The following is a 22,228-nucleotide window of genomic DNA, read 5'->3' as shown; positions in this document are numbered from 1 at the left end:
GTCATTAAAAGTTTGGGAGGGGCTTGCGGATGGGGGCAGGGAGATACGGAAGAAGACATGTTGCTCTAAACAAAACAGGTCAAAAAATTTCAAATCAACTCCGAAGTATGTAACACAATATAGCATTCAAATTATACACGTAAGAGTTTAGATATTACAATGTAAAAAGTCCCATAATCTCAACTCCTAAGTGTTCACCAGGGATTACTCACAGCAGATTGTTCACATGAACATGATTTTTCAAACATGTTGTATATATAATGAAGCATAAAGATTACAGAAACGCATCTCTGGAATTCTTGGCTTCTTGAGTTGTTTATCATACAACTTAACTGCATTATGCCTAAGAGCCAAACAACCCTAAGGTAAAGTCTGTTTTTAATCAGTTCCACTCTTACAAGAAGTTGAAACTAAAGATTTTACCTATGTTCATCATTAACCTGTATGAACATTAACCTATCTGCTTGCCACCACTCTTGAACAGCAAGCCAGGAAGTTCCCCAACTTTGCTGACATAACAAAAGAGGTCAAAATAGCTACTGAAAAAAAGTATTACTTTCCTTTGAAGGTTAAGTTTGTAAAAATCAAAGCTTGATTTTTCAGCTTTAAATTTACTCCCGCTATTCACATTAGTGACAAGCCTATTCAAACAGAAAACATTTCCAAAATCCTGTCAGTCACACCAATCATGTAAAAGTTTAATCTCTAAACTGTATTTAAATATTAACATCTAGTGTTCAGAGATCTTGAAATTAAGACTTTATAAGCAACCCAGAGAATCATAAAGTGGTCTGCTTTAAAGTACATTTTCAAGACTATCTTGATAGTAGTTCAAACTGAGAACATTGCTTCTAAATAAACTGCCTTATAATAAACAAACTACTCTGTTCAGCTTCTTTCAGGAAAAAACTTTTGTGACAGATAGTATAACTTTCATTTGTTTAGCTTACTGTTTGCATGTTGTAGTTTGTGTTTTGCTTGAAGAACATGACTACAGCACAAAGGAAAAGGTTTCCTTGTTCTGACTGCTGCCCACAGGATCAGGTAGAACTTCTGGAGGAAGGAGGAAGATAGTTTTTTTTCTTCCCAGGAGGAAGAGAGGATGCTCAGCTAGGGAAAGCTTCTAGACCACAAACTAGAGAAAACTAGGTGTAGCAGGAAGCTAGCTGGCAGCCCAGAGCAAACCTGCAAAAAAGCCCCAGAAGCAACATACTTACTAGGGACCTTAAGATAACTATGTAAATTGCACAAGCCCTGGATGCTACTTACAGGTGCTAAACAGACCAAGTGCTAAAATAGAGATCTGGTCTGAAAGGACATACTGAACAGAGCAAAAGACTTGTGCATTTAAATATCTAACAGTTCTGACTTCTGACATGTACTTAAATCTTTTTTCTTCTTAAAAAAAAAAATCATTAAATAAATGGAGTTGTCTTATTCTGGTTTGTTATTTTGCATTATAGTAAAAAAATAGCTTTAAAAATACAAGCCTTGGCCTGCTCACTGTAAGGAAAAGGTGAGACAGCCTAATCTCCAAGCTCTGACTGAGGTGATGTGGCAGATGTTAGTTAGACTATGGCAAAGCTTCTAAGATCATGTGAAAGTAAGACATGGCAAGTCTTCCAAGTTTCCATCATTTAAAAATAATATATAGCTTCTCTGAAACAAGAAGCTACAAGTTCCAAATAATGACAGAATGGATGAACTTTCTTTTTTTCTTGTAAACAGTAATTTTCAGTTCTTGCTTAACATTAAAAAAAAAAAAAAAAAAACAAACTGTTGTTCTCCCTACAATTTTCTGTTAACTTTCCCTTTCGTTACACTTAGGCAATGTTAACTCTGAAGCCAGAACAGACACGGGCAGGCTTCCTCTCAAAACTTTGAAACGTCACTGTTAGAGGAAAGTCACATTTGAAGTACACATCTTAACTTGAAAAGCTTAAATTTAACATGTTCTTGTTGCAGTTTTAGAAGTTTCAGTTTGTACTTGTTGCAGATATGTATCTCCAGAAAGAAAAAATAACCCCCTCAATTGGCATCTACTAGTTGGCATGAGTGCATGCTGGTGTTACTGAAAACAACCCTGTGATAAATCCTATGTTAAAATGAAATTATGCTAATCAATTCTATCATCACCTTCAAATTCAAATCAAGTGGTCACTGCGGGTCCATGTTCAATCTAAGGAATGTACATACAATTTATAACATCTGCTAGAACATATGGAGTTACTGCCTCACATGTCTCTGTCAAGAGAATCACCTAACTGCTGTCACTATAGTAATTTGGTTTCCAGACCAATGAAAGCTGAAAGCCATTGATCCCAATTATTCCCTCATTTGTGTGGCCCACCTGAAGCTAAAATAATTAATTTTGCCAACTCCTATATGATAGGGTTTGAAAGGATGGAATTTCTCCTGAATTTAAACAAACAGACAGACCAAAGCACTAGCAGCTTTTTAATTTCAACTCCTTTCCCTTTATGTGACAGGTTATACTATCTTTAGAAGCTTCATAAGGTAAAATCTACAGATTAAGTATGCAAAGAATCAAATCTGTGCATAAAGACTTCCAGATTTCTCAAGTCTTACTTCAATTTGTTCAAGTAATCTGCATGAAGATCCAATTCAAAAGCAAAATACCGATCATAGCATCATCCCATTAACTACTAACCATATATGTTTATTATACCTTCTTAAAAATGGGTTACCTGATAATGTTAATACAACAGATTTGTGTTATTTGGATTGATATTACAGTAGGGATATTTCAGTTTTTCCAGACAGTTAAAACTAAGTATACTAAACAATCACTAGTTTCTGACAGTGTCCTACAACATAAAGAACACCTGACCAGTTTTTCTTCAGTTCTACTATTCCCAAAGCTTATTCCAGAAAGAACTTTCTAAATTGTAAACATATTATCAATACTGGCATGGACAAGGCCATTAAAGCAGTCCAGGTACTCTTCCAAGTATCCTTTTACAGGTTAGCAGAAAATAAATCATTCTCTCCAACAGAAAAGGTATTTACTGTACAAATTCTGGCTTCAGCATTACTAGCATGAACCAGAAAGCCAATCAAAACTGAAGTGTAAAGAAAAATGCAGTTAGCCATTGATTCTGAGGCTAAAGATATATATTCTAAGGCCAGTAATATTTCCATGTTTTAGCAGGTCTTTTAATACAAAAACTACTTACTTGTTAAAAAAAGGTTCAATGAGTTTTGATCTAGCAGACACATGGTTTTTCGGAGGACTGAGGAAGGAACCTGATGAAAGACGAAGAAATACAGTATGTAATAAGCAGCTACAGACAGTACTAAGGAGAAAGTTTAAAAAAAGACTACATAGATACCTAGGAAATTAGCCATGGAGATGAAGCACAGTCCAGTAATGTAAGCATCATATCCTGCTTCGTGAAGTTGTTCAGAAGCTGTATCATAACTTGGAAACCCTTCTGCACTTTCTGAGGACAAAAAATAATTTGTAAACATGTTATCACAGAAGCTAAAGGCAGCCCTGTATGCTTACCCACACACTTATTTTGTCAGAGCATAACATCATTTAGGTAAGTTTACATAATTTTCAGAATTTCTGAAAATTCAGAAGTTCTGAAAAAAACAGAGGTTTTTTTTTCATTTTTAAATAATAATAGGCTCCTAGGATAGGAACTCCTTCCTATTAAAAAGCTATTAATCCACAGATCTACTTAGCCAAAATGGAGTACTAACGCAATGACAGCAGGATTCTCCACACAGCACATTTTTTTCCTGACTGTCTTGCATTTAAAAGAACAGACACTCAGGCTAATTGAAAACTCTACTATTAACCTGTTTGCTAACCATCCAGTTGACCTATGGTCAGATTTTTCAAGGTATTTAAATGATGGAAGATGGAACTAAGTGATGAAAGGATGTCTTTACTAACAATCATGCTTGGTGTTTATGTGAAGACCTTGAGAAGTATCCCTTGAATCACCCCTTAAAGTGGAAACCTTGATAAGCACTTCCCTGAAGTGTCTGAAAGTGCCCAAGTCTCAGTAACAGAGAAACATGTGCACACCACACTTCTTTCTTTATCATTTAAATTTTTCCCACTCCCAACATCAAAGTTATTTCACATCTGTAGCTACTTCTCAACCTCTAGAAAGCTGGCTCATTTTCCTCTAGAAGTTATACTGAGAATAGGACTGGAAGAACAAAAGTTAACTGTTTAAAAAGCCAGAATCATGACCCTTACGTTAAGGTACAGACTGAAAAGTTCTGTCAATAAGTCAAATCAATAAATTAAGTTCCATTTAATTTACTGCATTCAACCTAGCAAAAGAAGCTAAAACAATGATGAAACATACCCAGGATTTAAAACAGTGATAAAGAAATACTAGCGTAACTTATACAATGGAAATATGTAAGCATATATCATTGTTGTATTTTGCAAAGTGAAACTTGAATCCAAATTTTATATATAAAACTAGAGTAGCAAAACAGCAGGCCTTTTTTCAGATGAGCCCTTGTAATATTTATTTAAAAAAATAAAGTTGTCTGAGATTCAGACAACATTAAGCTATACTGGCCGAGCTGAAAAGGACATTTCCTAGTGCTTTTTTTTTTAAATAGATACATATCCAAAAGAAAACACAAATTAATAGTTAATGAAAGTATTCTAGTATTTTTAAACATGCTTTGCTTTGGATATTCTGAACTATATCAATCATCTTTGATTAAATATTAACACTTCTGAGTCAGTTAATTGTTATGGCCATACTTTGCTCAAAAAAAAAAAAAAAAACTGGTAAAATTATTATTGTACATTACATCAGCAAAATGTAGCACTTGTCAGCTGCCAAATTATGTTACATCCCGAGAAGAAGCTACAGAGGCTATGCCAATAAAAGGTCTGCATGCAATTACCGTAGACTCCATATGCATGGTACCAGTTAGGTCTAGGGACCAAAAGCTCCTGCTCATTGTCCAAGAAGACTGTAGAATATCCATCTTATTATCTCTACTGTTACTACAGCTTAAGTGCATCTGCTCTGCACAAGCAGCAATACAAAAAGTATCACTCATCTTGTTTTTGATTAAGCGTTGAGACTTTCCCTTTCAACACACTCTACTGTTCAGTATTGCCCTCTCCTTTCTAAATCAGCAGCTTAAGCAAAATTCCAGAACCTTGAGATAAGCTTGCCCTTTGATTAAATATCCTTTTTCCTCAAAGCAAAGAAAGCTCTAAAGGAACTTTAGTAATTTGTCAAACACATACAACTAGTCACTACTGTGTAAGTTTTCTTGGTTTTGTTTGTCCAAGTGCCTATTAGAGTCCTCTGGCTTTGATCTGAAGGACAATAATCACCAAATGAAACAGTTTTAAAACAATTTCAAGTTACTCAGCAAAAATCAACCTAAAAAACCAAAATGCCATCATTAGAAGATGACGACACTGCTGTTCACTGAATAAATCCATTCTTCCATTATCTGAAATAAAGTGGAACGATTCCTACTGACTTCCACTAATAGTTATATTTAGAACTGCACTATATGCACTGCACTGAAGTCCCTATCATCAAAACACTAAGTATTAATAGGGGAATTTACATTTCAGACCAAGAACAAAAATAATCAAAACACTTTCTTTCCTCTGAAAGAGGAGAACATTTCAGAAATAAGACCGTTTTGATATTGCCTTACCAACTTTAGGAGGGCTGAATGGAACCTCTTTCAAACGCTTTTCCAGTTCTGCAAGGGATGTATTATTAATGATCTCCTGCAAGAAAAGACATTATTAACTGCCAGTGCCAAGCACATTTTCCCTGGAAAATGAAATCAAATAGGATAAAATGAGTTATTTACTGTTGCCACCCTGTGTTCTCTAAGGATTTATACAAAGCCTCATTTCAAAATCATACACCAGAGAAGTCTGTCAAGACAAGTTTTAAACAGTTAACTGGCCTCACTTGGAACATAATGAGTCACAAGCATTTATTAATACTCTTCAGAATTCTTGATGATGAATTATGCCAAAGTAATATTTCTATTTGAATCTGGTTCCATGCATGGTATATGGCAGGGGAAAACACAGCACAAACAGCAAGACAAAATAACCTAAATAGCAATCATAATGGTTGAAGGCATTCAAGGTGATTATTTAAGTGTGCTTGCTGACTGGATATTCTTGAATAGTTTTATAAGTGTAAATACTGCTGATTTAAAGTAATATAAAGTGAAAGAAGCCTTACAATCAGAAAGCTGCTCCTACACTTCAGCTTAGCTAAGTTCCATTAGTGAATCTATATACGCATATGTAAGATGTCACAAAAAGGTATACAGATTATTAATTTCTTCAAACCAAATTTCTTGAGTGCACCCTCAGCAAGTTTACAGACGACACCAAGTTGGGAGGGAGGGTTGATCTGCTGGGGAGTAGGGAGGCTCTACAGAGGGATCTGGACAGGCTGGATTGATGGGCTGAGGCCAATTGTATGAGGTTCAACAAGGCCAAGTGCCAGGTCCTGCACTTGGGTCACAACAACCCCACGCAGCGCTACAGGCTTGGGGAAGAGTGGCTGGAAAGCTGCCCAGAAGAGAAAGACCTGGAGGTGATGGCTGGCAGCTGGCTGAACATGAGCCAGCGGTGTGCCCAGGTGGCCAAGGTGGCCAACAGCATCCTGGCCTGTGTCAGAAATAGTGTGGCCAGCAGGAGCAGGGAGGTGATCGTCCCCCTGTACTCAGCACTGGTGAGGCCGCACCTTGAGTACTGTGTTCAGTTTTGGGTCCCTCGCTACAAGAAAGACATTGAGGTGCTGGAGCGTGTCCAGAGAAGGGCAATGAAGCTGGTGAAGGGTCTAGAGCACAAGTCCTATGAGGAGCAGCTGAGGGAACTGGGGCTGTTTAGCCTGGAGAAAAGGAGGCTGAGGGGAGACCTTATCACTCTCAACTACCTGAAAGGAGGTTGTAGCAAGGTGGGTGTCAGTCTTTTCTCCCAAGTAACAAGTGATAGGACAAGAGGAAATGGCCTCAAGTTGCAGCAGAGGAGGTTTAAATTGGGTATTAGGAAAAATTTCTTTACTGAAAGGGTTGTCAGGCATCGGAACAGGCTGCCCAGGGAAGTGATGGAGTCACCATCCCTGGAGGTATTTAAAAGACGTGTAGATGTGGTGCTTAAGGACACGGTTTAGTGGTGGACTTGGCAGTGCTAGGTTAACGGTTGGACTCGATGATCTTAAAGGTCTTTTCCAACCTAAATGATTCTATGATTCTTCAAGCTCTTAATCAAATATACTTTGTCAATCAGTACAATGGAAAAACATACAGAATCAATAGCAAGAGAAAACAAAAAATCTTACACAATCTTTCTTAAAGTTGCCTGAAATTTTTGAGGACCAAATTTCTTTTGGTTCTAAATCAAGACAGCTATTTACAGTTATCACTAAGTCTGCAGTCTGAAAAGTTATCAAGAACTCAGTACATGAACAAGCTCAAATGATGCATTATATTGGCATCCCAAAGCACCATTTGATAACAGTAGCCTAAAACCCAAACATCTACTGTAGAAACTACAAATATCAACATAACTGTACAAAACATAAAACTTGTGCAGGATCATTAGTTTCAGAATATAAAAGCCTCTGTTCTTACTACAGTAGTACGCGAGACAAACCTGAAACTATCTACTAAGTACATTTTAATGAGGTTTTCTGTTATGCAATGCTGTAAAGTCAGAGAGGTATGCAGAAAGATATATGCTGCTTCATCCATATTTAATTAATTCATTCCAAAGGCACATAGGAAAGCAAGAAAGTACGATCCCTTATCGCAATAATTCTTTGGAAGAATAACACTCCCATTGCAAGAAGTTTTAAGAGAAACCTGTAATTTTTTTCTCCAGCTGACTACCTAGTGATTAGCAGGCCACAATAAAGCTTAACGATGATGTTCAAGTTTCTTCTAGACAAATCTAAGTCATCATTCACAATATTCTAAAGCTTTGACTATACAAGCAGCTTCCAGGTCCTATTTGTTCACGAACAACGCTTTTTTTCCTCCTGAGGAGACATGCAGTCATGTGCTATTTACAAGACAGAAAATCTGCTAATCACATTTTTAAGTAGAAAAAAACTGTACATATTTTGGAATTTAAAGCTGCTAAGTTACCTTAAAACTGCAACAAACACAAAAGTCACTTGTATAAAAGTAAAAAGTTGTATTCTAAAAATTTGTAAGTTTAGATAAGGGATTAAGAAAAATCGTTCTTTGACAAAAAAGGAGCATCACAGAAAACATTGTTAGACATTTTTCTCTAAAAATAAATCATGTGTTTCAATACACACTTAATGCAAACTTGTATCTTGAAATCATTCTATAATATTATATTAATTTACCTTAAAAGGTTGTGTACTTGCCATCAGTTTAGTATCCAATAGCCTAGAAACAAAGCAAGAGCTAAATAAGTTGAAATGGAAGAACATCCATTTTGCCAAATCCTCAAAAACATTCTGGTGTATTAGCTGGGAAACAGCAGTTTCACCCTACTAAAACATTACTCTCAGATCTTAGAGCAGCCAAAACACTCCTTGGCTTTGTTCAGCATGAAGAAAAAGGACAGCAACTAAGCAATAGCGAGAGATGCAAACAATAAGTAGCAAATAAATCTTGTTCCAAATGTAGTGCAGATTCAAAACACCAAACATAATGCCACAAGCAAGTGGGTAGCAAAGCTGCATCTTTTGCCAAGAAGTAGAACAACAGCTTTACTCTTCTGAAAAAGAGACGCTACAGAATACTTTAAAAACTATATTTATCTAACTTGTTCCCATTTTTATTTCCAGTAACAGCTAGGTTACAAGGCTAGGACAAACAACATCAGCTTGCTAAAACAATACTAGAAACAGTTGAAAGTTTGAACTAAGAACTTACCGGGGAAAGACACATGATGTTACTTCCTTGAACTCACTTAGGTCCTAATTTAACATTTAACCAGAAGATAAAATCCAAATAAGTTAACTGTTTATCAGTCTCAATATGACAGACAGCAGTAGCTACAATTATCCAACCAGCTTCTAGAACTGAGACACACTGACTGAACTCTTACCTCATAAGAGATGTATCTGTCAGCATTACCATAAATACAACCCACAATTACATAGAACTACAGACTAATTATTTCTGATTTGTCTGTGATTTATAACAGAAATGTTCTATCACCTCCAACACCCTATCCTATTATACAACCCAGACTACCTCTAATTCCAGCTGTGCTAACAGTTCTACTTAAATGTTCCCATCATTTAATATGCCAATGGAATATAAGCAGTCAGTCCAGGTGGACAGTTGACTGCCTACAGGTTTAGATATTCCAAGTGTCAAAAGTACAGGAACAACTGACAACTTTATGTTCCAACACTGTCCAAACAGGTCCCAAACTACTTCTCCCATCTCATAATCAAGTCTTTCCCATAACACCCACAAAACTTTGAGGATTTCAAGTAATATAACCATAATGTGGGCCATCTTTCCAATGAGACCTTTGGCTTCTTCAGACAATGTCCTCAGTGCCAATACATTGCTTAGTTTAACTAAACTGTTAGACTATTGCAGTCATGAACTGTTAGACTGCCCTACTGCAGTCACGAAAGTATGCTCCCTCCTATTATTCAGACATTCCACCTCTTTACCCCAATGAACATCATCCTGCTACAAGATTTCTTACCATTCTATTAATTGTACTATTACATGAAAACATGTATCCCCATTTTGTAAACTACAGGGGAAAAGTGCCACACAATAATGCTAAAGCTCCAAACCAGTATCTTAACAATTCAGTTAAATTTACCTGCCATTATCCAAACAGTTTCTGAAGGACTAAGAGATATGAGCAGAAACCACAATTCAATTCCAATGTTTAATTTGAACACTTAAAAAATGTAAAGGAGCAGAATTCAATCCAACTAAGCTTTCTACATGAAGATTTAAGAAAATAATGCAATAGCCCAGAATAGCAAGTGTTCTTTTTAAAATACTTTTCTGTAGACTGTCATATGCTTCCATTCACAAGAAAGTTTGGAGATAAGACTCAAGACAAATACATTAAGGCTTTTTTTTCATCATCTGAAAGTTCAGAAGATTACTTACATCAGGTAGGGGACAATAGAACTGGTGTATGGTATGCATAACATCCAATAGCATATTGTGCCCAATAACAAGCTTGCCCTGTGAAAAGAACATTAAATGTTAGTTACACTTCCAATGACAGCCATTGCAAGGGCCATATGCGAAAAGCACCTATCCCAGATGCTAGCCAAGGGCAACTGGGAACAAATACAAATCAAACTTCCACATTTGCTCTCTGCCTGCCCCACAGACTCCTCTATCCTCTCAGAGCACCCACTCCTTTTTCCTCTAGTCCCAACCACTTATCACAGCCCTCAGCAGCAGCTTGAAATGTTGAAAAGATGCACTAGAACAGCTACTTACAACTTGGTTTCCAAATGTAATCTATTTAAGATTGAAGTCAAGTGATTTCTCAGTCCTTTTCATTTAAAATTTGTACAACAACTCACAATATATTCTTTACGTTTGTAAATACATGATAGTTATTAGGGGCATGATCTGGCTTCTCACAGTGCAGAATCTTTCATGGCAGATGTTATACAAGCACGTTCCTTCTTGAAAAAATACAAGAAATTTTTTGAACGTTAACTTTGATTCATTTGACATGACAACCTTTTCAGCTTCCCTGCATCCTCCATTTGCTAAAGAAAACAATATGCATATGTATTTTTTTCTACACAGCAGGCTGATAACAACTACTTTAAAACAATTGGGATGAAGGCGACAGATGTAGAACTATAGACTATTTTAACTATGTAAGTAGAAGAGAACCAGATGACCTTCTCTGATTAAGCCTTTAACTGCCAGAAAAAAAACCAAAAAAACCCCAAATCAACAATCTTTTCAGGACAGAGGAGAAAAGCCCTCAAAGCTTAGTTACTTAAGAGAATCTTGTTAAGAGCCCTAAGAAATTGGTATTGTTGACTCTTACAGATAATGAGGTTGTTCATGTCATTAGTTTAAGAGCTTACTTAACCTACCATACTCAAGCACTGTAAAACATGAAGCAACATCAACTGAACAACAATAAAAAAAAAAAAAGACAAGCTACTTTAACTTGTATTTCATCTTATCTTCCAAAATGTTACAGCAAAAGAATTCTTTGATTTTTTTTTTCTTACAACCAAAGGTACATTAAAAATCATGTTAACTTACAGAATTAGCAATGGCATGAACTACTCTGGAAAATCCTACCGCATCATTCAATTCTTCCTGTAAGCAAAGATTCTGACATTAGTGAAACATAAATACAAATATTGTCAAAACTGTACCTGCAAACTGGCAGACACACCAGTTTGGCTCAAACTGTTTCTCAGACGTAGCCAAGAACAGACCACAGAGAAAATATCAGTATTTGGAAGATACACAAGTTCAAAGCAGGATGCTGCTGACAGAATTCCACTGTTATATGTAGCTCTAGTTCACTGTACAGTAGGACAAGTCACAAGCTATTGTGGTGGGTTGACTCTGGCCAAAAGCCAAACACCCACTCTGCCTTTTGTTCACTCCCCTTTCCCAGGGGATAGAGGAAAAAAAAAAATTTCAAAGGGAAGGCAAGAAGACTTGTGGATCAATAGGATCAACACAATGACAGTTTAGTAAGAAAAGAAAAGCTGCATGCACAAGCAAAGCAAAACCAGGAATTCATTCACCACTTCCCATCAGCAGGCAGATGTCCAGCCACTTCCCGGGAAGCAGGGCCTCAGCATGCTTGAAGGTTGCTTGGGAAGATAAACACCATAACCACAAACTTCCCTCCCAACCTCTTGACCACCCCCCCAGCCTACTTGCTTTTGGAGGAGGGTGGAAGAGAGAGAGAAAGCCTTGACAATGTGCAAGTGCTGTTCAGCAGTAGCCAAAACACTTTTATGGTATCAACACTGTTTTAGCGACAAATGCAAAGCACAGAAACACATGGGCTACTACGAAGAAGTTAACTTCATCCCAACCAGACCAATACAGCTGTACTCAGTTCATTGTCAATATGTCAATATTGTCAATCTTCAATAGAGCTTAACAGCTATTAGACTGCAAACAGCTCAAGAAGATATTAAAATTAAGCTACATACCTTCAGCCATATTTTTTACACACATTGTCATAAGATGCAACAGGTTGAATCCTGATTGTTATTTCTATTAAATCAGATTGTATTTTTATGCTGACATTGAGATTGGGGAAGAAACATTCCTCACTATTTATATAAACAAAAATAAGAAGAAATATTATACAACTACATTATACAATATTATATAATGTGAGTTACACATTTTAAACTGACTCAGATTGGTTCGGGGGGGGGGGGGGAATCTGACCACAGCATCTGTTTTAGTTTCACTTAAAGAATTTGTAACAGATTTTTCTTCTTTAGGTCTAAGGAAGTAATTTCTGCCTTGCGTTATCTGTCTTTATCCAGCCAGAAGTGAAACTCAATAAAAACATTCACTGTTACTTTAGTTCAGCTCTGAATGCCACTAGTCAGAGTAATACACCTATAAAGACCGCTTCAGAAAAATCTACTGTAGTAGTAAATTAACCCTAACTTGCCTTTTGGAAAAAGAGATGTCACATTTGTTGAGGTCTCTGTTAGGTATCTCTTTCCCTCTTAAGAGGCACCCTGTATGCAAGTATTATTTGCTCCACCTAAATTGACTTTGTCTTGAAACATGTAAGCACAAATCACAAGAGTGTAATTAAGAATTCCCACAATTCAAGTCTTATGACTTCTTCAAATTTGACTCAGAGTCAGTAAGCAAAAATATCAAGTCCCATAAACAACGATGAGAGTGCCTGAATATACCAGACATGACCTTCCAGTCAACTTGTTACTACAGTAGTCGCTTGCAGTATGTTTCTATCAAAAAAAGTCAGCTGACATATTAATAGTACAGGACATTTTAACTCGGACAACTAAGAGCAAGCAAGTTTTGTAACAGACAGTGAATCCAAATAATGTGAAAACTTGCTTGAGAATTTCTGCAATACTTTTTGCAATTACTATTGTTATACAGCACTAATAAATGCAATAAACTGATGTTTCCTTTTACTAAACCATGCTTCTCTGATAGAGCAGATGCATATATGGAGGAATTCACTGCTCCAGAATATTGGTTCAGTATTCTACACTTACTCATTCTTCAAGATTTTGTACTGTCTTGCTACTCTTCTTGCTCTATTGTAAAGCCTAAGTCATCTGGTAGAATCTGGAGGATCAATTTCAGACAACAGCCACAGCCAAACAAAAGCAAAATACTACCAAACCCTATCACGCAATTTTGCAGAGCTGATTGAAGTCATAGATTCTCCCCCTCCCTCTTTTCACAAAAAGTAATGAAATGGAACTTACTTACCTGTTCTTTTGCTTGTTTCTGCTGTTCTCTTCTTTTTCGTTCTTCTTCGTTTACCTTACTAATAACAATATATCTCTCCTTCTAAAATAAAAAGTGTATAGTTTGAGGAATGACTCTGAGAAGTTCATATTTAAGACCACTGCAAGTTTCTGTAAATTCACATTGTAAAGAAAATGAAGTCATACCTCAGCAGCAGTTACTTGGCAACATGACTGTTTCTATTGTAAGCACCACTTTATCACCTACTCCCAAAAGCTTACTTTAGAAAGCTGCATTAGATTCATCCACCAAACCTAACTTTTATTAAATCCACTTTTTACTTCTGAGGAAAGGCTATCAGCACCTCCTTGCAAATAGTGGATTTCAAGTATCTTTTGAAGCAGAGATTTGTGCTGGCAAGTGGAGGATACAGCATGTGATGCCACTATTTCTCCTCTAAGATCAAGATCTACTTTTCATGAATATTGAACATCAGATGCACTACACCTTAAAATACCTTTCAGTATCCTTTTAAAAATATAATAATAATATTATGCCACACAAATACATGCTTACACTTCATATGTTGGTCAGATTTAATGTTTAGAAACTAATTCATTATGTTCCATTTAAAACGCTTTGCATTTTGCATAACAAAGCTCAAGTTAGATCTACAAGTTAGGAGAGTTGGTAAAATCGAGAAATAAAATTTCCTTTAAAGAGAACAGATGTTACAGGTAGTAACATGCCTAGTTACCTTATCTGACTCCAGAGTTTCAACATGGATACCTTTTGGATACCTACATCAAAACAAATGAAAAGTAAAAGTAAGTAGTTATTAATTTGGCATGTAGCACATTGAAACCACAACAGTGATTCGGTAATTTCATGTTTCATTATTCCTATAAGTCTTAAGTGCAAAAGAACTATTAAAAGTTCCTTTTTAATTTAAAATAATGGAATATTTGAAGCAATAGGCTAGTTAAATTGGCCTCCTTAAGTTACCTAACAGTAACTAGCACTAAAATGTATTTTCTTATGCAATTTCCCATCCTATTGCTGTGGAACCTATAACTTCTTATTTTAGTACTATTACAAGTAAACATCATCTAGATATTTCATCACAATGTAGAATCTCTCCTTTCAAGAAATCCAAAACCAAAACACTGGTGAGAAAGCTCTCATTTACTTGCAGCCACAAGACAGCTTCTTTGGTGACTGCATGCCTTTAATATGTCACTTATTCTAGGATTTATAAACACCCCTGAACTTCCTGCTAACAGTAAGCTTTAATATGAAATATTAATACAAATGTCATTACCTCTGCTACAGGGTTGCATCACTACCACAATCACATTTAATTACCAAAGTACTACCATACACAGAACCACAGAGCATCCAACCGATAGCAAGGTCAGAGAATATCGTCTTTCACTGCTTAACAAGTAGATATTACTCTGATCTTCCCATTATAATAAACTAACCAGAATTATATAACCACTGCAGAACCAGCATGTTTCCTTCGTCCTCTGGCTACTACTAAAACTAGTACTAGAGAACACACACTAGAATACTGTCGTGTCCTCTCCACCCTGACTTTTCACACAATTTTGAAACTAGACCTCACTTTCAAGCTGTTTCATGTCACAGACCTTGGATGCATCAAAACACTATTGCACAACAGAACACTTCAATAGAGAAAATTACCTGTGAAGAGTTCAGGACACAAGGCCAATCAATAACCTCACTGTTTTCTGCTTTAATTATCTCCATGCTGACTTCACAATTTTGCTTTCTCTCACCAATATATACACACAGTGTACACAGCTGTATACGCATAAAGCAACACAGCTGAATGTTAAAAAAAATATACAATTCATGAACACACTCTTCCATCCACCGAAAGAAGATGCAAGATTAAACGTCAGACAAAGGTAACACTATGTGCTACTGGAAACTGTAGATATTCTATCAATATATTAAAAAATTCACACAGAAAAATTCTTGAAAACACCTCTCTCTTTTTCAGATCAGTTCTCAAGCTCACTTCTTGAGATTGCATTTCATGGAGAGAAGCTTTATTTTATCCACTTCCAGTGTAACTGAGTGCCAGATACTGTTGCAACACTAAATTAACTAAATGTACAAAAAAATATTTCCACTGTATTTTCCACATTTTACTAGTGCAATCAGAACAATGAAAATCTCATCTCAACAGCCTTATAGTTTCTCCTAAGGCATTAAGAGATATATTTAGGCAAAGATGAGGGATAAAGTAAGCCAAGAAAGAAGATAATTACTGCTAGAATTAGGATTTTTAAGTCATCAAAACACTTATCCTTGGCATCTAACAGAAAACTATAAACATACCAGTACCTACTAAAGAACTAGTAGTTTTTCAAGTAAAGCCCACAATCTGTATAAGCACATGCGCTTTCTGTTCACTAAAAACCTGTCAAGTTGCATTTGTTACATAATTCTAGGCTGTGCTGTTCTATTCACAGATTTTAGGTAGGAATATTAAAGTAAATACTAAGCTTTAAAATATTCAAATGAATCATCACAAACCAGTTTAATGGAATTTATCTTCAGAACATTATAAAGTCTGCTCTTAAAGGAAACAAAAAATCTAAATGAATCACCTCTGAGGTTAAGTAGATCAGATCTTACCCAGATTTCTTATAAGAAATACTAAAAAATATACAGTAAGGCAGTATTACCAGTAACTTACTTCCAGCTCAAGGTCTGATAAATTAATTTCCTCTGAAATCTAAAATCAAAAGACATTTGTGTTACTAACACTCCTCTTACGAAAGTGTTTCAAAGTAATAATGCTCAGTTAAAGCCAGCTCCATGTTCATTTTAGAAAGATTTTTAAAGTACAAGTCACTGCTACCAGAACCTATAGGCTTAGAAGGGTTTTACTGAATTCTGACGTTCAGTTGTCAAGCTGTAAAGGCACTTACACCATTTTGTACAATTATCCACATACCATCTCATAAGCAAATATTCTGTAGTCATGATTACTGAACATAGATACAGTGATGTTACCTTACCCCCAGCTTCATAATGTTCTAGTATTTCTAAGTTCTTTTTTTTTTAATTTTTTAAATAACTGCACTCTCCAAACATCTAGACTCCAAAGCTAAATAGACTGTGGGAAGGAGACCTACTAAAAACAGTTTCAATACATAGTGTCAACTATGAATAACCAAAAGCTCAATAGGTTTGAGAAATTTGTTTATAAAATCCATAACCAAGGTTTACGGAGCAATTCAGCAACAGCAAAAGGAGGCTCACATATGCAAGACGCTTCTTGGCTATACTTAAATATGTTGTCACTACATGCAGAAGTTATGGCTCATAAAGCAAAGTATGACATCTATATAAATTATCATGTTTTCTCAACGTACAGAGATTAGTCAAATGTAGATTTTGCTACAGTTAACCCAAATAAAGATGTTGTTGTTCTTTGTCACTCCCCTAACTCTATACAGCCAAAATAAATAATTTTTTTAGAAGATATGTAATTTCAGAAACTGACCCTGTGCATGGCTCCAGTTCCAAACTTTCATTTTCTTCATTCTTTAATAAGTCTTCTATCTGTTCCCTGGAAGAAACAGATGATTTGCTTCTATATCTACTGTTTTCTTTTTATGATGTTTACAGCTCTCCCCAAAAGACAAGAAAACACTTCATAACAAAGAGAGAAATATTTCACAACTGCTGAACTAATAAAAACAGCTTCAACATATGAACATGTCATTATTGTTTATGTTTTAGTTTCAACAACATCAGAATATTAATCAATTTTACTTACACTACTTTCTCAATGAATTTTTTCTGATCTTCGGGAATTGTTACAGGACACTTTGCGGCATTAGGAGAAACGTATGACAGAGATCCTGCACCATTGGCCTGAGAACGTTTTTCATCATACTGTTCCCTTAGCTGTCTTTCTTCTTCCTGATTTAAATATGGAATTCCTGAGAGAGAGATTTAAAAGCTCATCATAATTAGAGACAAATTAGGGATGTATGATTTAGCAAAGCCTTATTACTAACCAAGCATTTGCCAGTGTTACACCTCTGAAGGCTCAAAACATATCCTTCCCTTTCAGTCGTCTGTTCTAGACGCCATTCTTTATCTGTGTCTACACAGGCTTCCTTCTAGCACATGCCAGATTAGCTGGTACCATCGGACTCTTAAGACCTACATGCCTCATCCGCACAAGGCAGAAGCTTGAGGAATGCAGAACTGTAGATCACAATCACAAAAATATTTAACACTCCTCTTCCTTGCTATCTGTATCACTTTAATAATGGACTGCAGCAGCACTTATTACAATGCACTGATACCTCTTCTAAAATGTTACTACTGATCCATTACACAGCTACATAACTTCTTATTCTATCTATTTATGTTTAGCCACCAAAAAAAATAAACAACCAAGCACTCATCTAAATAGGAATTCTATTCTGTTGAATCTATACAATGAATTTTTGGAAAGGGAGTAACTATCAGCACAATTATAGATCAGGTAAAAATAATTCTAAGAACTTCATTATGTGTTAAGAGAGTATCATGAATGGCTGCCTTTTTCTTTTTGCAGAAAATGAAGAAAGATGTCATCATAAATTTTGCAGACACTGAAAGAAAGAGAAAAAAAAACAACAAAACAACTCACCGTTGCGAAAAACTTTATTAAAATCAAATCCTTGGTTTGCTAAAAAATCTATACTTGAACTCTGCAACAAAAGAAAACAGCTTCACAATTGGCAAGAGTATCTGTGGCATAAAAAGATCAATTCAGTTATTTTTACACTTTTAAAGAAATTATATGAAGTCCAAAGTCAAGAGCGACCAAGTTTGTGACCCTGAAGAAGCCAGAGAGTTTAGGCTATGCTACTCTTGCTATTTATTTTCAACTTCCATAAAGTACAAGAACAATAAATACACTAAAGGCATAAAGCTGAAAGAATGAGCTGTGTGGAGAGAGGAAACTAAAGAAAGCAAAATGTAGTTCAGGAGAACAAATCTGAGAGCAGAAAAATGCCAGCAATAGCCTGGGAAACAGTGAAAGTGAGATAAGCAGCTGGGAATAAAGGATCAAACAGAAAAAGCAAGGGAGCAGGAAGTCAGACAAGAAAGGGGGAAAAAAAAGAAAACAAAACAAAAAAACAAACAAAAGAAAAAAAAAGAAAGAAAAGAATCATCTTGCCAGGTTTGGAACGTTATCTCCAACTCCAGAAACCACACAATGTAATGTGTGACAAGATTTAAAAACTTAAGTCAAAGATATTCCCTTAGAGCTCATTTTTAGGGATTGCTCTTAACTGATGCTTATTTCTTTTATAAGAAAAAAAAAACCAAACAAACCCCGGAAACTTATGTTTTTCTGCCTCTTAAGCTGTTAAAAGAACCAACCACTTCTCCCTCTGCAATGATGTAGAGTCTTCCTGGAAATATTTTTTGGAAGTTTGCTGCAGGTGTACCTTAACCAAACAAAATCAAACTTGTTTTTCTACTAACCTGACAGACAAACTTGACATCTGGTGAACTTCTGTTAAAGGGTTTTGGAAAAATATAGAAATTAAATGACTTCATTACATACCTGTGAAAAAGATGAGTTGCATGTCAGTACAGCTTATCACTATTACTTTGCAAATTCCTCAATTAAGAAAACAAGGAATAAGAGAATAACATACTTTTCTTCTGTGTGATCATATTTAAAAGTGCAAAGGCCAAACTGAAAGAGCAAAAAATCCATGGAATGCTGGAAAGGAAAGGAAAACTTTGCATGAGAATAAAAATCGTACAGATTTAAAGAAAACTGGGGTGCATCCACAATAAATATGATTTTGCTGTATTTCAAAATTAAGCAAATCTGAACCTTCTTAACCAACGTTTGTTCCGTTGGTAATTTTTACATAAATACACCAGAGTTTTTCAACTAGTTTTCATCCCCATTTAATCATCTTACAATTGCCCAAAGATGATTTGTAGCATGCACTTCCATTCCGTAAACAGACAAGAACATCTCTCTCTCCACCTGTTGCTCACACATATGAGATGCTGCACCTAAAGCAGCTGTCAGTCTCCTCCTCAACATTCATTTACATTCCCCATAGTGTGGGAGCAGGGTGTGAGGGACACTGGCTGTATATAGTTTTCAAATACACATAATAATACATTTAATATTCTTCTAACTCATGGGCCTAACAGTGGATAACGTGATAGATGTACTAGCATAGTCACTAGGCACTTTATCATCATGTCCTCTAGTATTTCACAATTGTTGGATCAATATTGGAAATGTTTTTAACACCACTGCAAGTGTACAAGAAAATAAAAAAGCGCTGTGATCTCATTCAAAGAGTCATTCCTCCTGAGGGCCAAACACCCATTTTAAACACAAAGAACACACAGAATTATTCAATACTATCATAGAGAAAAAATAATGGGTGGCAGCAGGACATAGAAAATTAGTCCTCTTGACTATAAAGATCAAAAATAACAATAATCAAGTTAATTTATTTTCTGGTAAAAGTTAAGTTTTAAGAAGGTGACAACAAAGAATTTGGGGCTAGCTTCTAATACACCAGACCTCTTACAATGAGCAAGAGAGACTGATTGTGCGTGCAGAGCCTGAATTGTCAGCTACCCTGAAGGACTCAAAGGCTCATATTCATCCAGGTGAAGAAAACATGGCATCCTCTAGCTTCTTGGATGCTCTTCAGAGACTGATCTCTACTTTTATTGTCTCCTTTAGTGTTTGGGGGTTTTCTTTTTTTTTTTTTTTTTTTTTTTTTTTTTTTTTTGTGTTTTTTTGGGTTTTTTTTTTTGGTTTTTTTTTTTTTTTTTTAGCTACCGCCTCCTCCCCTGTTTTTGCCATTTGTTGTCCTAGTTTCTCAGTAGGAACACTAACTAGTCATTCCCTCATCCTGCAATGTCTCTTAACATAATATTAGGAAACAGTGTTTACTGACTCCTTGGACACTTCAGGAAACAGCATGTGCTGAGATGCTTAGGATTTCCCTTTTCTGATTCCTTTCTCTTACGGAAAAACAACCCAAACCCCAAAACCAAACACCAAACCCACAACCCAAGACATCACAGTTTTGACCATTTGAACCTCACACACCATATGTTGTCTCCTGTGGTCATTTGGCTATTTTTCAAAACTCTTTCCACATCCTCTGGCACCTTTTTTTTTGTGTGTGTGTGCTGCAAAGAGGAAGAGGCAGTGGTGGCAGCTGGCATTTAAGTTTTGTCAGGGTAAGTACATGCTGGCAGGGGAAGTAATTTGGGAAGGACCCTAGTCCTGCTGTCACTGAACTTCTCTTACCCAGTCTCCCTTTGAACCGATAAATTTTAACACTCTCAACATCCTTTAACAAGTTCTACACATCTACTAACTCTTGCATGAGGAGTCATATGTGTCTGTTCTGACCATGACTTCTGCAGGTTTAATGCAACACTTCCCACTTCTTGTTAGTGGAGACAATGAAACAAGCAATCCCCATCTGCTCTACGTAACTCAATTTTACAGACCTCTGTCATATTTCCCTACATTGTCTCCATTCTGAACTAAGGAGTTCTCATCTTTTTCCAGCATCTTCATTTTATTCAAGGTAAACACTTTACCTTTTTAAGTTTCTGATACCTTTCTTCTGGAGTGTCAAAGCCATTGGTTAATGCACTAACAGAAGGCCCATCACTGATCCCTGAAAAAGTAGAACGTATTTTGCTTTGGGTGAGCATTTAAAAATTAGCCACAGCAAAGAAATGCAACAATTTAAGAAAAACGTTTTCACTTAAAGTACATGTTAAGATTATTTCAGTTGAGAAATATATCCTACTGCATAAAAGTATGCATGTTAGTGTAAAAGCCACCCAGATGGTACAGTTCTAGCAGTAAAGCTCTGCGGCAAAAGCTCTGTTGCTCTGGTTCCTATTCAACACAACAGTAACATGAAAAGACCTACTAGTAACATAATGTTGATGGGTCTTTACGACACAATGCAGGATCAAAGTCAAACTAAAAACGGGAAGAGTGCTGTCCGCAGATGTATTGAATGGCTTGGTCACCTTAAGCCGTACATAACAACAACCATATTTCCACAAGCTCCACATCTAACAAAATCTAATCTTGATCACATTTATGTGTCATGGTTGACTGAACTCTGTATCCCAAAGCACTTATTAAGGCATCTCTCTGATGCACAGACCCTCTGGGTTTTACCAACGTCAAAGTTCTTACTGCTGTCTTTCCCTGTCCAAACACTTGCAGGGCCCCCCTTATTTATCCCAATCTCTTGGTTTCCTGATACATATAAAATCTTTCTCTTCTCCCTGAGCTGCAGCTAAAAATCAATTAACACGTTAAAAGATTACTGCGGGGAGGGAGCAGAAGCAGCAGAGTATGATGTGTATCTTCATTTGACCAAAACCTTGCTATCACACATATAGTAAGTGGTTTAATCATTTTGCGGTAGCCTCAGCTTTAGCTTCTTCAAGCCAACACTGAGCCACCGTAGATGAGCAAACTCGGGCACCCGGGACCCCGCACAGATACTGCCAGCGGTTCGCGAGCACCAAACAGGTGCGACCGTACCTGAAAACTCCCCATCGATGGCCAGGAAGTCCGACTCCTCAATAGCTTCGTACACTTTGTTTAGGTTATCCTTAAAATCTGCGGGTAAAGGGGTAAAACGCACCTGAGGCTACTGACGACTCCCCACCGCAGCCCGCCGCCCCCCAGGCGGGCAGAGGCGGCCCGCGCCCGCCAGCGACG

The 22,228-nt window shown here is 36.5% G+C and overlaps 1 protein-coding gene across 1 annotated transcript in view; it reads right to left on the bottom strand.

Annotated features, from left to right (window-relative positions):
- The window catches only part of PARN (poly(A)-specific ribonuclease), a 61,996-nt gene extending 39,872 nt beyond the window's left edge, over positions 1–22,124 (bottom strand). The window contains exons 1-17 of the mRNA XM_010578473.1: positions 22,049–22,124; positions 21,079–21,158; positions 19,140–19,207; positions 18,964–19,045; positions 18,119–18,179; positions 17,252–17,417; positions 16,976–17,041; positions 16,163–16,201; positions 14,189–14,231; positions 13,453–13,533; positions 11,260–11,316; positions 10,126–10,203; positions 8,911–8,954; positions 8,376–8,418; positions 5,686–5,761; positions 3,354–3,464; positions 3,198–3,267 (exon numbers count right to left, since the gene is read on the bottom strand). Of these exons, the coding sequence (XP_010576775.1) occupies positions 3,198–3,267; positions 3,354–3,464; positions 5,686–5,761; positions 8,376–8,418; positions 8,911–8,954; positions 10,126–10,203; positions 11,260–11,316; positions 13,453–13,533; positions 14,189–14,231; positions 16,163–16,201; positions 16,976–17,041; positions 17,252–17,417; positions 18,119–18,179; positions 18,964–19,045; positions 19,140–19,201 (1,079 nt within the window). The 5' untranslated portion in view covers positions 19,202–19,207; positions 21,079–21,158; positions 22,049–22,124. The remainder of the gene's footprint in view (positions 1–3,197; positions 3,268–3,353; positions 3,465–5,685; positions 5,762–8,375; positions 8,419–8,910; positions 8,955–10,125; positions 10,204–11,259; positions 11,317–13,452; positions 13,534–14,188; positions 14,232–16,162; positions 16,202–16,975; positions 17,042–17,251; positions 17,418–18,118; positions 18,180–18,963; positions 19,046–19,139; positions 19,208–21,078; positions 21,159–22,048) is intronic.
- Between the last annotated feature and the right edge of the window lie 104 nt (positions 22,125–22,228).

This window comes from Haliaeetus leucocephalus, unplaced genomic scaffold, assembly GCF_000737465.1.
Source record: "Haliaeetus leucocephalus isolate CR32 unplaced genomic scaffold, Haliaeetus_leucocephalus-4.0 Scaffold636, whole genome shotgun sequence".
Lineage (NCBI taxonomy): Eukaryota > Metazoa > Chordata > Aves > Accipitriformes > Accipitridae > Haliaeetus > Haliaeetus leucocephalus.
The sequence above is the reverse complement of the archived record's forward strand: the minus strand, read 5'-3'. Positions and strand labels throughout refer to the sequence as shown.